The 15,494-nt window shown below is 40.7% G+C and overlaps 1 protein-coding gene across 6 annotated transcripts; it reads left to right on the top strand.

Annotated features, from left to right (window-relative positions):
• Window positions 1-15,223, top strand: gga3a (golgi associated, gamma adaptin ear containing, ARF binding protein 3a). Of its 6 annotated transcripts, XM_061771621.1 has the most exons (18): window positions 1-75; window positions 1,989-2,073; window positions 2,233-2,308; window positions 2,843-2,941; window positions 3,013-3,136; window positions 3,257-3,363; window positions 3,722-3,802; window positions 3,889-4,026; window positions 4,143-4,224; window positions 5,573-5,686; window positions 8,809-9,021; window positions 10,120-10,190; window positions 10,273-10,562; window positions 11,435-11,676; window positions 11,963-12,132; window positions 13,277-13,387; window positions 13,502-13,661; window positions 13,830-15,223. In XM_061771621.1, the coding sequence occupies exons 1-17, from the start codon at window positions 39-41 to the stop codon at window positions 13,610-13,612; spliced, it is 2,151 nt and encodes a 716-aa protein (XP_061627605.1). In that variant the 5' UTR covers window positions 1-38; the 3' UTR covers window positions 13,613-13,661; window positions 13,830-15,223. The 6 variants fall into 6 exon arrangements, with proteins under 6 accessions (XP_061627605.1, XP_061627604.1, XP_061627606.1 ...); XM_061771620.1 differs by having other exon boundaries at window positions 13,502-15,223; XM_061771622.1 differs by lacking the exon at window positions 1-75 and adding an exon at window positions 129-177 and having other exon boundaries at window positions 13,502-15,223.
• The last annotated feature ends 271 nt before the right edge of the window (window positions 15,224-15,494 follow it).

The raw sequence follows: 15,494 nt of genomic DNA, 5'->3' as shown, positions 1-15,494 counted from the left end.
GCAATAAGGCGTTGTTGTGCTTGAATCGGAGCGCCAAAATGGCCGCCGGTGGCGAGTCGCTGGAGTCCTGGCTTAGTAAGTACACTTTAAAAGTCCATTTTAGCCGTACAAAGTTACTAGTATGCGGATAAAATACACGTGTCTGTGTCAAAGCTTCATCGGTGCTTCGACCGAAATGTAAGTTAAACTTATGTTTGATTAGTTTCGGGCGTAGTGTTGACAGAAAAGAAGTTGTGACGCACAGCTGTTGACAAGTTGCTTGTGTTTCTCATCATCATCATCAGCAGTAGCAGCACAATGGGGGAAGTACTGCAGCTTTGTGTTGTGCTTTGTGCTAGCCCGGAGCTTCAAAAAGTACATTACAAGACATTCATTCTGCCGCTGTCACCACACACTAAGGCCAGTGCGGTCGTTGCGATGCCAAGGGGGGGGGGGGCGTGTGATACCCTGAAGAACATGATTTGCCGTACGAGAATAAATTGTAATTGCACATCCACTGCACTAGATGGCAGTCTATATCTCCTTCTTTTGTATTTTCTTCAATGTTTGTAAGGATTAGATAAGATTATCCTTTATATACAATGTTATATAGAGGTGTACTAGCGGGGGCTGCGGGTCGCAAATTTTGTTCTTCTTCCTGGGGGGGTCGTAACAGAAAACAATTGAGAAGCACTGCACTGAGCTATTATTCACTTTAGTCGACATCAAATGAAGCTTCACTACACTGAAGCGACCCACCAGAGAATTGTAGCAAGCTAAGCTAAACTAATGAACACTTCATACATTTCAAGTGTTTGGATAATCATGCTTCTTACCACCACTGCAATATGGGCTAATGCAGTGACAGCTCTGTTGTTATTAACATAATTGTGTAAAAATCAAATAATGTATTATAGTTGCAGATGTGACTATTGTTCTCCTATTAAGTTATCAAATATGAAATCAATTATTGAAATAGACCACAACAATTTGGTATAGTTGAGAAAATAACCTTGCACAAATAATATTTCTGAGTAACATAATCCAAAATTGTACTTTGCATCTTCACCTGTCTTTTCATTTTTTTAAAATTCTGTTGCTGTTAGAAGCATGTTGCTAGCTAGTGCTAAGTTAGCTGTTGCTGTTTGCTAACAGAGTAGTGATGACTACCTTAGCTTGAGATTGTTGCGTTAACGTTGGAAAATAGAGTTTAATGGTGCTTTAATTTAGGAGTTCAAATTGCTCCGTGACCAGGATCGTAACTCAAAACACTTGTATCTCAAATCATCCTTTTCCATTCAAATGAATGGAAATGCTATTTATCTGTTCCAACACCCAATAAAACACGAACATTTTGTAATGTGTTTTTTAATTAAAAAAAAAAAAAAAAAGCATAGCAATGGATGCCTGTAATTCTTTAGCTGTTGTCCTGGCTTCCATTGTGACCTCCTGGACGAGTCGTCGCTGTGCTCTTGGAGTAATTTCTGTTTGCAAGTTCTTGAATTTCTTTGGATCAGGGCATTTTGTTGCAGCTTTTTTCTTTTTCAGCTTTTCTTTTGGTCGACTTCATTTTGTCAGAAAGGTTCGATCTACGATGCAAAAATCTAATAATTCGAGAAGGGGGCCAAAGCTTTTTCACAGCACTGTATGCTTGTGAGTATTGTAATATTGTTTGCCTACATGTGTTGCACCGTTTGTGTTCCAATATCCATTGCTTAAAGGGTTATAACACTGGAACATCCTAGTTTTGCTCGTCTATGGCGTTTTGCATTGTGTGTTAGGATTAAGTCGGACAAAGTTATGTGGTGTTTGGTTAAATACACAGTGTAAACTTCAACAGGGAGTGGTAATAAACAGCTTACAAGTGCTTGGCCTCCTTTTTAAAGAATTGTCCAGCATATGCCAAACTGCTGCTTGTTGTGAAGTTTGTAATGTGTTTATTACATTATGTACTGCACCCCTGTATCATTATACCACCTCATACTTTTTTCTCCTATTCTCCCCCTCAGACAAAGCCACCAATCCTTCCAACAGACAAGAAGACTGGGAGTATATTATGGGATTCTGTGACCAAATCAATAAGGAGCTCGAGGGGTAAGATCACGTTGATGCAATCAGTGCAAATGTTTCCCACAATGACGACGCGCACCCGTACAATGTGGCTACTCAGTTTGCTTGACACAGCAAATTGTCAGCTGTGTATTATGTGATTATTATAGTAAATGTTTGCGTTGTCTCGCCGCATTTTCCCAGACCGCAAATAGCCACAAGACTGTTGGTACACAAGATCCAGTCACCACAGGAATGGGAGGCGCAACAAGCCTTGATGGTATGCCATAATTTTTTATAACTTTATGTGCAGTGGAACTTCTTAATTCAAAATACATTCAAAATTTGTATGTTTTTTGAATACAAAAACTCAGTGGCGGGTCGTGTATTTGGTACCTGGGCCTTCAGATAGACTTTACCCGACTTAATATAGCTCTTAATACCACTGCTCGTGAAGTTTTGTTTTTTGGACTGTATACTCTAATTAAAAATTCTAAACTTCTGATAAACTTAGCTGTCGAGCTGAAATGTTCTATGTTCACCCTTGTTTTGTCTCGGGATAAGTCCAATTCCCTCTTTTTCAACGTTTGTCCCGCATCGGAGGTGGATTCCGTCAAAGTTTCAGCAACGCTCCTGAAGCCCAAGGAAATAAGTCAGTGCGAGGCTACTCATGTACTTCTGTCAGGTTATTACTGACAGTTTTAAGAAATATGAAAAATAAGTGATTGTTTTGCTAACTCCCTCTTTCAGAGTTTAACATCCCCATTCTTGCTGTTAATTTTGAAAAATGTGTGTTTTTTGTTTCCTATTGTAGGTTCTGGAGGCTTGCATGAAGAACTGCGGCCAGAGGTTTCAGAACGAAGTGGGGAAATTCCGTTTTTTAAACGAGCTCGTTAAAGTGATCTCACCCAAAGTGAGTGACCCCGAAATTGGTTTATTACTTTTAAATAATAACGGCGTCATCTAGAGTTTTTTCTCCTTCAGTATCTAGGAGACAAAGTGTCTGGCAAGGTGAAGTCAAAAGTGATTGAGATGATTTACAGTTGGACCATTTATCTCCCCGAGGAAACCAAAATCTGTGAGGCTTACCAGATGTTGAAGAGTCAAGGTGAGTAATAATACAATGGAATGATATTACATAATAGATACAGTACATGCTTGAAATGAATGTACCTTTTATTAGGTGGTGTGGTGTTATCAAATATAATGTGTGTATTCACATTTCCAGGGATTGTGTTAGCTGACCCAGAGATCTCTCTGGATGCGACATTAGTCCCAACGCCCTCGTCTCAGCGGCCCAAGAATCCCGTGTTTGATGACGAGCACAAAGACAGAGTAATAGGAACCATTTTAATAATTTCACACCCAGCTTGTTTGAGCTCGTCATCCTACTTCTCCATCTCCTTTTATCTTTAAAGTTTCTTGAGCTTTTTTTTGTGTTCCAATTGTTACCTTAAATCATAAATATTTTGCAAGGGTCTCATGCAGTCTCTTTGTAGCTTTGCATTTTTCAATTTGATCTTTCCCTCTTGCTTGTAATTGGTGCCACACCAAAACAGTATTCTCACTGTGAATTTGATTTATGGTGACAATCTGGGATCTTGGGTTTTTGGTAGATTTGTGTGTGTGTAATCTATGGCTCGGGGGACAGCATTTGACAGGTCCCACATGTTGTTGTTTTTCACCACTGCAGAAGTTGGCAGAGCTGCTCAAGAGCAAAAAGCCGGCAGATCTGCAGGAAGCAAATCGGCTCATCAAGAACATGGTCAAGGAGGTGAATCTGTCATCCTTGAAATCAATTAGAGAGTCATAAAGTGTTTGCAGTTTAATAAGCACCGTGTAACTTTACCCTTGTTGCAGGACGAAGTGAGGTCACAGAAAATGTCAAAGCAGAAAAGCACACTGGAGGCAGTCAATAACAGTGTCAGACTCCTTAATGAGTTGCTGGCTTACTTTAGCCCCGAAGACTCTACTGATGGTGAAAAGGATCTCATTAGGGTTTGTTGCCCATACAAAATATCAGCACCTGGCCTTGAACATCTATCTGTGACAAACAAACGTTCGACTCACTTTTCACACTTCAACCTCGTTAGTAGCAGCATGATGTTTTGCAGGAGCTGTACACCGACTGCGATAAGCTGAGGCAAACAGTGTGTCAGCTTGCTACAGAGACGGATGATAATGACACCAACTTGGGTGAGAAGTCCTTCGAGTTTAGTGTGATGATAATGCTTTTTGCTTCCTCGTATGTTTAGTGGAGGCCAAAACAACCACATACTGTAATTTCTTGAGTATAATGCGCACCCATGTATAATACGCACCCCCAAAGTTGACCTAAAAATTCTGGAAAACCCTTCTACCTATGTACAATGCATTTTTACAATGCATGATTTACCTTCTACCCATAAGATCAAAACATGAAGTATTATCTGTATTTTGAAGTTAAGCATTTTATTTGAATACGTAATACTTTATTTTTATTTACTTGCTCTTATTTTGAAATTCACAGCCCTACTTTTATTTAATAAATGAGAAAACACACAGTTGTGCTTATATGTTTGATTACCCAGGCAGAATTTGTAAGATGAGTACAATTCTTTAAAAACATGAAGGGCCAGGTGAAACACACTTAATTTTATTTGAATGGGATTCAAATTAAACTGTCAAGCTTTTCAGAAAATCATTATCCTTAAACAAAACATAACCATCAAGAAATTAATGATGGTTGTTGTTCAGTCATCAGTCGTATTTATAAAAAACAAACAAACAAAAAAACAATATTTCACAAATTCTGCCAGGGTATATAAACTTATGAGCACAACTGTACATATATGCAATCATACGTACCCCTGTCATACTGGAAGGAAAATATAGGCTACACATTTTTTATAACCTCTAGGTGGCGGTGCCATACAAGAATGAAAGTGTACACCTTTTTTCATAACCTCTAGGTGGGGGTGGCATACATGTACATCTTTTTTATTTATTTATTTTTTTGGGCGTTCATTTTCCCCTATACCTATGTATAATGCACACTTTTGACACATTTTGGGGGGAAAAATGTGCATTATACATGAAATTACGGTACATACGCTGGTAAATGAGCGTGCCTTCGTGTGTGGCTTGGCAATGTATACTTATGCTGCGCCGCAATGTCATCACTTACCTACACTAAGGCAGCGGTAAAGTCATAATCACAGTAAATTTTTGCATTAAAAAAAAAAAAACCTTCTAGGCTATAAATCTAAAACAATCAAATGAAAAACAGCAAGTACGGCGTTCACTGAGCGTACATTCTTGTCGCGTGACGTGGCGCAAACTAGTTCACTGTGCACCATTCATAAGGTAAAAAGATCGTATATTATATATTATATTATCAGAAAAGCTGGCACAGCGTTACCTAAACTTTTCAAGCCATGACCCACGTTAACATCATACACACACACACACACACATTGACAGTGTATTTATTATAATTGTTTTTGTGGGTGTTGGGATTTAAGTGACATAAAGCACATGTTAATCTCTCCTGTATGTAAACTAGGAGACATCTTGCAGGCCAATGATGACCTCTCCAATGTCATTAATTCTTGTAAGAAAATTGTGGAAACCCAGTCCATCAATGGAGCGACTAAATCACCATCGGCAGTCAAACAAGGTACAGAGTGGAACAGATTATGATGTGCATTATTTTCATTTAACGCTAATAATTTTGTCAATCGTCTTTAATTTGTGGGCTGCCATGGGCTCTTTTTCGACTGCATGGTGCCTACTAGGGAAGCACGGTGCACTAGTGGTTAGCATGTCTGCCTCACAGTTCTGAGGTTTGGGTTTCAAATCCCGGCTCCAGCCTTCCTGTATGGAGTTTGCATATTCTCACTGTGCATGTGTGCACCTATCTGCAAGTGATGTAGTGACATAGTGACAGACAGAAAAATGTAATGTTCTTCCATTAAGATAGCACAACGTACAATAAATGTGTACTCGCTCTCGTACAGTGCAGACACTTTTTTGCTCGCTCTGCTTGCTTCGCTTCTTTTTACATTTTTTTCTTGTTGATAAGCTTGTTTTTCTTCTAAAAAACAAAAATTAGAAGCAGCGACTCCTGGATATTTTAAAACCTGTGGCACTGTACTTTTTTTGTAGCTACAGTCAGTTGTTGCTATATTCCAATATATTCTGATACCCTCTCACCATTACGTGAGCGTGGCCTGCTAATTAGCACAAGTCTGCTATTAGCAACAAGACCAGCAATCAAGATGCCTCCTTTTTCCACTGAGGACTATCACGGACTGCTGCAGACGAGTCAATCCTGGAAATGAAAATCCACCGCCTTGAAGTGTATGTGGATGTAAATGGACAGTCGGGGAATGAAACCACTTTACCGATGTCTCAAAATGGTCAGCAGAAGTGTGCTAACAGACAGCCACTTATCTCAACAAAGAGGACGGATGTGGACTGTGGAAACGGTAATGGACCATCCAGCAGTTCTCCCTGGAATTTACTGGGAGCAAAGCCCAAAGATATGGGACAACATCTAAAAGGGAAGACACAACACCAGAAGATTACCGAAGAATCCGGCTGGCCTGCGTTGCGGGCTGCTTCAACGCCGAGTGAGTGTCCGTGGATGGTCGGTACAGCGACTTACAAATAGATTTGAGCCACTTTTACAAGACCCTGGCCAAGAATGCTCATCCCCCACCAGCCCTGAAAGGTATGAAACTAAATCATACGAGAAAAAAATGGCACCCCAAACATTAATAGTTGGTGATGGAGCTGTCAAGGATGTGAAACGTTTTTGTAATGAGAATACCACCAGTACTGTGTTTTACCTTTGACATTGTGTCTGATATCTCTAAAAAAAAATCTTGAAGATCACTAATTAGCAACCAACTGTGAAATATGTCATTATACTCACGGGGGCCCTGGATGTTCTCAAGCAGCAATCAGAGGTACTGAAACGAGATTTTATTGATCAACTAACAAAAGTGCAATGTTTGGATGTTGAGGTTTTTATTAGTGGGCCTCTCCCATTTGTACGATTTGGAGATGAACGTTTCTCTAGGCCCAGTCAATTAAATAAGTGGCTCAAAGAAGTGTGTACGGCACTATCCGTGAGTTTCATTAACAATTTCTGCATTTTTTTGGGAGCGCAGAGATCTTTACAAGGCAGACGGTTTCTGTCTAAATAGACAAAGGGTTAAGTTATTGGCTGCCAACATTTTTTACTGTGTATGTCATTCAGCGGCCTAAAAAATCCCACTGGCCTTGGTGAAGGACAAAAAGATGCAGTTGTTCCCAAACAATCAGAGGAACAGGAGATAAGGCGACACGAGGCGCAGACGGATTCATCAGGGTCATCCAAACAATCGGAGGAGCGAATGACAAATGAGATGAGCCAGAACATTGAATCTCCCACACCCCTCCCTGCCACATTAGAGCAAAGCCCAATGCAAAACTCACTCTCTACTAGCCTAAATCCTCTGCTAGGTGTGATGGACAGGATGAAGACTATTCAATATTGGAATCCAACGCACACCACGCCAAAAAAAAGAGCGCTGGACGCTTCCATGTTCGCAATCTATAGACCCATCTCAAATCTCCCTTTCATAGCCAAGATTGTCGAGAAAGTTATTTTTAACTCAGCAATTTCTTGAACTTAAATGGACTTTTTGACAAATTTGAATCAGGGCTCCGAATTCATCACAGTACAGAATCTGCTCTTATCAAAGTGCTAAATTATATAAGGTTGAATACTGACTCGGGAAAGGTGTCCATTCTGGTCTTGTTGGACCTAAGTGCGGCTTTTGATATGGTAGATCAAACTATACTGCTGAACAGGTTGGAAACGTGGGTAGGACTAACTGGAACAGTCCTTAAATGGTTCAGGTCCTACCTGAAGGAAATGGGTTATTTTGTAACCATTGGAAGTGTTCAATCTCATCGAATGGCAATAACCTATGGAATCCCTCAAGGGTCAGTTATTGGACCCCTCCTGAATTGTTTTTAAAGTGCTGCTACTGGTCTATAAATCACTAAACGGTTTAGGTCCTGAATACATGAATGAAATGCTAATGGAATATAAACCCAGTAGGGCTCTGAGCTTTGTGTTCAATTAAAGAGACCCAAATTTCACACTGATTAAGTACACTTGTGAGTAAATTGAGACAAGCTGATCCTTATTTCCTTATTTTTGTTTGCCGGTGTGGTGTGAGACTTTTGTATGTGGAATGTAAAATGGGTGCCTGGACTAATAAAGCTTCGGAAACAATGCTCTAAATGAGCTGAACTATGCCAGTGTTGTATAGCGCTGATGAATGCTGTCTGGAAAGGTAGTGCCATATTTTGTGTGGAGCTTAACTTCCCATAGCTGACAGGTTGTATTTCTTCTTCAGACAAACTAGTTGAGACTTATTCAACAAAATATATTTTCTGACATTTGAAAAACAATGATGTAAGAAGATTTCTCCAAATCTGTTTAATTAACAAGTGGAGAGTCTTGCAATTATGATGCAGATTTGTAGAAGAGAAGGATGCATAATATAGTCTCACTACTGGAGTCTATTCCCATTCACACAGAAATTCTGTAGCCCGAACAACATGCCAATCTCTCTCTCTCTCTCTCTCTGTGCAATTCACATGCAACTGGTGACAGTCAAGAAAGTATTCTGATGCGCTGTGATAATATTTTTGATTTATTTTTCTTAAGTGTGAACTGACCTTTTGAACTTGACTTCAGAAGATAAACCTACAGAACTTTTTTTCCCCTCCTTGCAATAGGCACCAGCTGCTCAACTCAGTCAGAGAGTCTGATTGATTTGACAGATGTGGACGTCCCAGGTTTCTCCCAACAAGGAGAGAAAGATTCTACATCTTCCATGTTTTCTCATGTTGATCTTCTATGTGGATCCACTGCTGCTGTACCATCCTCTGCAAGCTCTGGCGAAGTGCCTGTGTCGTTTTCTCTGCTGGATGAGGAGCTACTGACTTTAGGTAACTTTCACTGCGGTGCTGTCAGGGTTTAAAGCCAGAGGGAGGCAAGTGACTTCAACTGCTGTCAGTGGGTGACAAGAAAAACATGACACTCTGCCTGAGAAAACTGAAATATTATGCGCGTTCCTCCAAGAGAAGTACAGTCTACCAAATGGTATTTAAAACAAACTTCAGCCAGGGGTTGTGAACCATATCAGTTTTTATAAAGTCCTCCAAGGGCCATACTAAAGTTTTCTCCAGGTACTCCAGCTTCCTCCCACAGTGCAAACAAGTTTCTTAGGTTAATAGTCCATAAGTATGTGAGTATGAATGTTTGTTGTTGGGTTTTTTTTTGTCTACATGTACCACGAAATTGGTTATCGATCGGTCCAGGGTGTAACCCGCCTTTTGCGCAGTGTCGGCTGGGATAGGCCTCAGCACACTTACGACCCTAATGCGGACAAGCACTATAGAAAATGCATGAATGTATAAAAATAATGAAAGTTATCAAAATTGTGGCCAGCCGCATATTCTCCATTCAACGCGATGCGAGCTGAGAAGAATGAGGCATTAGATCTCATTTAATTTGTTGCCATAAATCTTTCTTTACAAAGATAACAATGCTGAGTTGTGAAATATTAAATCAATGAATGATATATTTATTGTGATGTCTGTACAACTTTTGTTCTGTACATATTAGTAACCCCTTTCTGTAGGATGCATTGCTACAACTGCAACCCGAACAATAAACAAATTGTGATATGAATACCAATCCAAAAACAAATCAAAATTCAGCATTATTATGTATGAAAGACTGAATTTTGGCAAATTTAATCCTATTGAATGAAATGTGCAGGCATACCGCATGACATGGTCGCTACTTTGTAAATTCGGTTCCCCTCTGATAAGGGCCGAGCAAAAACTTCAAAAAGCTGATTTATACTTGGCTGGCTTTGGTGTGATAAAAGATTTACCCAACAGAGCTGACCGAGGGGCATCTTTGCTAATCTCCACTCCGCAAAACCACACATTTCTGCAGCTAGAGTGGCTTGCGGCTTTTGTTATTTTTTTATGTTTGTCAAGGCAGCAGGAAATGTTTATGTTTTCTGTTCATCATAGCTTCTCGTGGACCTGTAGCAAGTGAATCAGCGCCACCTACGAGCACAAGCAACTACCTGCAGCCAGTCCAGGTACATTAAAACCATTTAATTACGTATATTGATATTTTACTGATAGAAAGTAGTGTCTCATTGTTTTCTTTTTTCAATGCAGAATTGCACTCAGGAAGTGGAACTTTTAGACACCACTTCAATTGCAAGTCCAGCAAAGTCCATCTCAAACGTCGGCCCAGGGTTCGCCGCACCGTTGTTGTCTTTAACGCTCCAGCAGACGCCCATCGGCCCAGTCCGGAGTGCCCCTGTCCCAGTGGCTCCGCTTTTGTCAACCACCCCGCTTACTTCGCCACATTCTTCTGGCGCTGCACAGCATTCCCCGTGGGCGCCGTCTCCTCTGGATCACAGTCTACAAGACCTAGCCCTGCTTGATTTAGGCAGTCCTAAAAGGTGAGTAGCAGAGGGTATTTTAACTAGGGGTTGAACGACTTCAGATTTTCTGTTGTCGACGCTGAGGCGATGATAGTCGAGTTGACTTTGATTAACCGATGATGTCATTGATATATTTTCCATTCTTCCAAACACAGGCTCGCAAACTCACTCTCCCTGTTGTCCTGGTTTGCACAGGCCCCACCCCCTACCCATTCAACCAACCACATTCCTACACTCGCTTGTTTACATTTGGAAACCATTGTCACACATACAGTCGGAAATTGTAAAATTCTTACTAATTCACGTAACCAACTGCAGGGGCACGACTTGCTGCGGTATACAGTATAATAATAAATGTAGTATACAAAAAAAAAGAAAAAGGAAGAGGCTGGTGAGCGTGTATAACCTAACACTGCGGAATGAAAGCTGATGTTTGAGAGTAACGTGGAGTTTTTTTTTTTTTGATGGTTCCATTTAACATAAATTTTCTCAATAGAGATTATTGCTTGACCAACCGCTTGCCTTCATTTCATCGTCTTAGCAGTCACAATAGTATTGTCTTTTCTCTTTTCCTTTTTACAAGGGGCCATTTGGTGAATTCGTTGATGACTGACGTGAGGATTTTAATCTGTTGGTTAGCTCGCGTTAGCGGGTGCCTTTTCGGATGGCCGTGCATTCGTTATATTTGTTTGTTGTATTAACCTTCGTGCGAAGTCCACTGTAAAGAGCAATTTGGAGCCCTTTCACCAAATGTCAGTGGTTAAAAATGTCATTTTGCACAAGTGCAACATAAATTAGTAATCATGACTGCACTTTTGTGGCCTCTTATTATGTTTATCTTTGCCACCAGAGCAGTACACATCTGACGGTCTGTGTGATTATGCCCACAGCATCCCCAGGGTGCGCTTTGACAACACAGAAGACAAGCGCGGCGGTTTTTGTTCTTCCGCCAACCTCCTGCGCCAAGAATGGGTGCCAGCTGCGTCTACCCGCCCCCCGGCTGGAAGTGTAGCCGACCACATTCTGTTACACTCTCCGCCCCCCGTCCTCACCCACAGCCAGACCTCTTTCGACGGGGTAGAGGACACGTCTCTGGCTGACGTCTTCGTACCTTTGGATGCTGTCAAACCAAGTAAGCAAGTGTGTTTGTGTTACTGGGTGTTTTATGCACACTGAAATAATTGTGATTTTTGTCTCAATTTATTTACAAATGTATTTACTCAGTGTGCGAGTGTGCCATGGCTTATTCTGTCCTATCAATGATAATAGGTGGATACAGAGGTTAATTACTGTATGTACCTTCTACCATCTCAGAACAAAATTGCACAAATGATTGGACTGTCATCTGCCAGGTACAAGGTTAATACACGCAATTTAATTAAAGTCATTTCAAGTAAACTTGAATTGCTTTATTGTAGGTAAGATGTGTCCCGTCACGGCGTACGACAAGGGTGGCGTCCGCGTGCTGCTGCATTTCGCGAGTGACTGTCCACCCGGCAGGCCTGACGTGTTGGTGATTGTGGCCTCGATGCTGAACACATCCCCACTTCCCGTTAGGGACATTGTACTGCAGGCTGCTGTTCCCAAGGTAAAACATGTTGCTAGCGCTTATCTGGGGTCGGGTCGCGGGGATCCCACACTTCCCTCTCCCCAGTCACACAGAACAATACAGTGTATACATAAACAAACACAGTACAATCACAAACAGAAAACTACTTTGATAGACTATCATCCACCCAGGACGGAGAGCAGTAAATACTGATCAAATGTACAAAATGCAAGCACAACAAAATACCAGTCCAGCGCATCACGACCCAGTGAGGAAGATCAACAAAGTCAATGTACAAAGAAAAGTGCTACACATCAGAGCAGGAGCAACTTTAAATTCAAATGACACAAAGAGCCCAACAAGGCTAGTTTGAGTCAACTCTGAACATCATTCAAGGACATGGGCAAAGTAAAATAGACTTTTCCTACTGGCCTCACTTTAAAATGCACCAAAGCGTTGGATCTGAGATTCATAGAATCTTCACGAACTTCGAGCAGATATAACATGGAAGCTTCTAAAGTACAGCCTTATATATAAAAAGGAACCACTGCTGCAGCCTGTGTAAAGCAGGTGAGGGTTTGCAACTACATTGCTTACCTGATTTCCATTGGTCCTGTCACAGTGACAATAGTTCTGTTCTATTCTGCGCTACATGCGTCCAAAGTATTGTGAACGTCTCGCCGTATGAGGCAGTACGACACTGCAAATTACAACCAGGATGAAAATACATGTGAAATAAATACCTCTCTGCTAGAGTCAATCAAAACAGCACTAGTACCTTTGTAAAGACGGATTATGTGATCTTGTATTGGACCTCATTATTTTTGTGCAAGTGGTAGTAATGCGGTGGCTGATTGGTATATGGCCACTGAATTTGGTAAGGACTGGATAAAAATGGAAGAGTTTTTAAAAAGCGAGGAGGTTAAATCAATTTTGTGCTTAATTTCTGGTGTTTTTCTGCTGAAGGTTGAGAGATTACAAAAGTAATTGTTATAGATGAACAAAAGCCAACCACAGTCAATTGTGTTTTGGGAAGATCGAAACAATACCTCGCTTAATTGGAGCGTCTCTCTGACAGCATCAGTCAAAAACCGTGCATTGATTAACTTGATAAATATGAGGCGAGCTGCCTTGTTTACTTGGGCTGTGTTTTGTGTGTGTGTGTGTGTGCGCTCCCGTACAGACTATGAAAGTGAAATTGCAGCCACCATCTGGGAAACAGCTAGCTCCCTTCATCCCCATTCTGCCCCCCGCTGCCATCACTCAGGTCGTGCTGCTTGCAAATCCTCACAAGGTAAGTGTTTAGCCTGAGGATGCTCCCTCCCCCCCACCATTAATTGGCTTTGCACTTCAATATAAGATGTCAACCTTGTGCAAATGTGTGTACGCTTGTGTACGTAATTGGCAGGAAAAGGTGCGGATGAGGTATAAACTGACGTTCACGCTCGATGAGCAGCCCTACACGGACGTCGGGGAAGTGAACGAGTTTCCGCCGCCTGACAGATGGGGGGACCTATAACCCCTGCATAAACTCCCCATCTGGAGTTCTTAAAAAAATATTTAACAAGGCAAGTCATGAGAAAGCAACGACTTTCGGGACTATCTTACATCCGCGTTACTCAACTGCAGATGGAGAGGGGGTGGCATTTTTGGAATCTCACTGCTACAGTATATTGCAAATCTTGTGGAGTTAAAGTGCTGTTTTTTTTTTTTTTTTTTTTTTTTTAAATACAAAGGACAATTATGAAGAAATTGCAAGAATCAAAGCAGACTGGGTGGAACGAGTAAGTGGCCGTGGTCCCCAAAAACATGGAAGTGCACAACATTGCGGAGCGATCATGTGTCAGAGTCGTTAAAGATGGTGCCTACGTATCTTAGGAGAGCACCCCTAACACCGCACAATATAATTCATCTGGGAGACTGGTGTTTTGGTAGGTGCTGCTGTTTTGGCCAGCAAAGTTGTAATGAAAAAAGGCAAAAGTGTTTGTGAACGGGGGTAAAGTGACAACCACCCCCTCCCGACGAGAACAGAAAGATCCTCCAAAGGCAAAGCTATGCCATGGTTGTTTTAAAATACACAAGGTTTAATTTCATTTTGTTTTGTTTATTTTGGCAGTAAACATCAGCTGCGAGTCATTAAACCGCTTGAAGCCACTTGTTGAATTGTTTACTAGTTGCCAAACTGCTGCTTATTGTGAAGTGAGTTGAGTTCGCCGCCGCGCCGCTGTATTTATTTGTCGTTGTTGACTTCAGCGTTGTTGCTTCCTGGTGTTGACACTTGTGGAGTTATTTGCAAGTTAGACGTCTGCATATTTAGGTTGTTTAAATGTTTTCTTCAGTGTAAACACAGCCATATCACATATGTGTCACTTGAAAATATTGAGATAAAAAAAATAATAATCTGATAAACGCATTAAGTCAGAATTGGGAACTTGAACCTGCAGTGTAAATCCAACCTTAATTAGAGCTTTGCGAGTATTTGAGGATATACTGTACTTGTGTATCATTTAATGCAAACTGAAATGGACCTTGAAGGTGAAGGTGCGCTTGATTAGACGCTTCGATGCAGTGTTTGCCCTCATTCAAGCTGAATTTTTCACGACAATTCCCATGGCCACCATTGGAATAACAAATCACAAAGCATTCACTCTCTTATTGCTCTCATACCGTGTTGACCAAAATATTTGCTTTTTATGAATCCCCTCGTGTTGTACTTGATTATTTATTGACACTATTGATTTTCAGTGGTTGGAAGGATTACATGTTTACTTGTGAAGATGCTGTTACATGTACAGGGAATGAGTGAGGGTCGCCATGCACACACTAGTGCATCATGAAGACAGTCATATTTTTAGTCAACGATAACTTTTTTCCTTCAAAGACACGGTGTCTTTTTCACTGTGTCAAAGGAAGCTCATGAGTTATGACCTGTTCCTTTAAGTTAATTAATGGTTAAAGTTTGTTTTGCCTTTGTATTGTTTCCTATGTGAAGAGCAAATTTAAAGATAAAGGCTTTTATTCTGGTGGGTTTTGTAAATGCTTAATTATGGAATATTTATTTTTTTCTGATTGATAAATGAAGCAAATAAATAATTTTTCACTCCATGAAAAATAAAGAATGTAAGGAATATCTTTGTGATACAAATTTCTGATCTTTGTCATTTTTCAGCGCGTAGAGACACAGATATAGATATATTTTAGAAAGATACTATAGCTACATGGATATACAATATAGATACTATATATATACTGTAGCTAAATTATGATTAATCGCAAGGGAAATTCCAGTAATTATAGAATACCTGGATTAATGTGCCTCTCAATTGTAATCAATACAAGTGGGCAGGGGGTGGAAACCACACTTTTTACTTGCAAGCAAGGTTTGCAGGAAACATTGGTCC

Source organism: Phyllopteryx taeniolatus, chromosome 4 (assembly GCF_024500385.1).
Source record: "Phyllopteryx taeniolatus isolate TA_2022b chromosome 4, UOR_Ptae_1.2, whole genome shotgun sequence".
NCBI lineage: Eukaryota > Metazoa > Chordata > Actinopteri > Syngnathiformes > Syngnathidae > Phyllopteryx > Phyllopteryx taeniolatus.
This window is presented reverse-complemented; position numbering and strand designations above follow the sequence as displayed.

Coding starts and splice junctions, on each gene's coding strand:
- gga3a (XM_061771621.1), top strand. CDS start 39: ATGGCCGCCGGTGGCGAGTCGCTGGAGTCCTGGCTTA. Junction 2,942..3,012: donor TTAAAGTGATCTCACCCAAA/GTGAGTGACCCC, acceptor TTTCTCCTTCAG/TATCTAGGAGACAAAGTGTC. Junction 4,225..5,572: donor TGATAATGACACCAACTTGG/GTGAGAAGTCCT, acceptor TATGTAAACTAG/GAGACATCTTGCAGGCCAAT.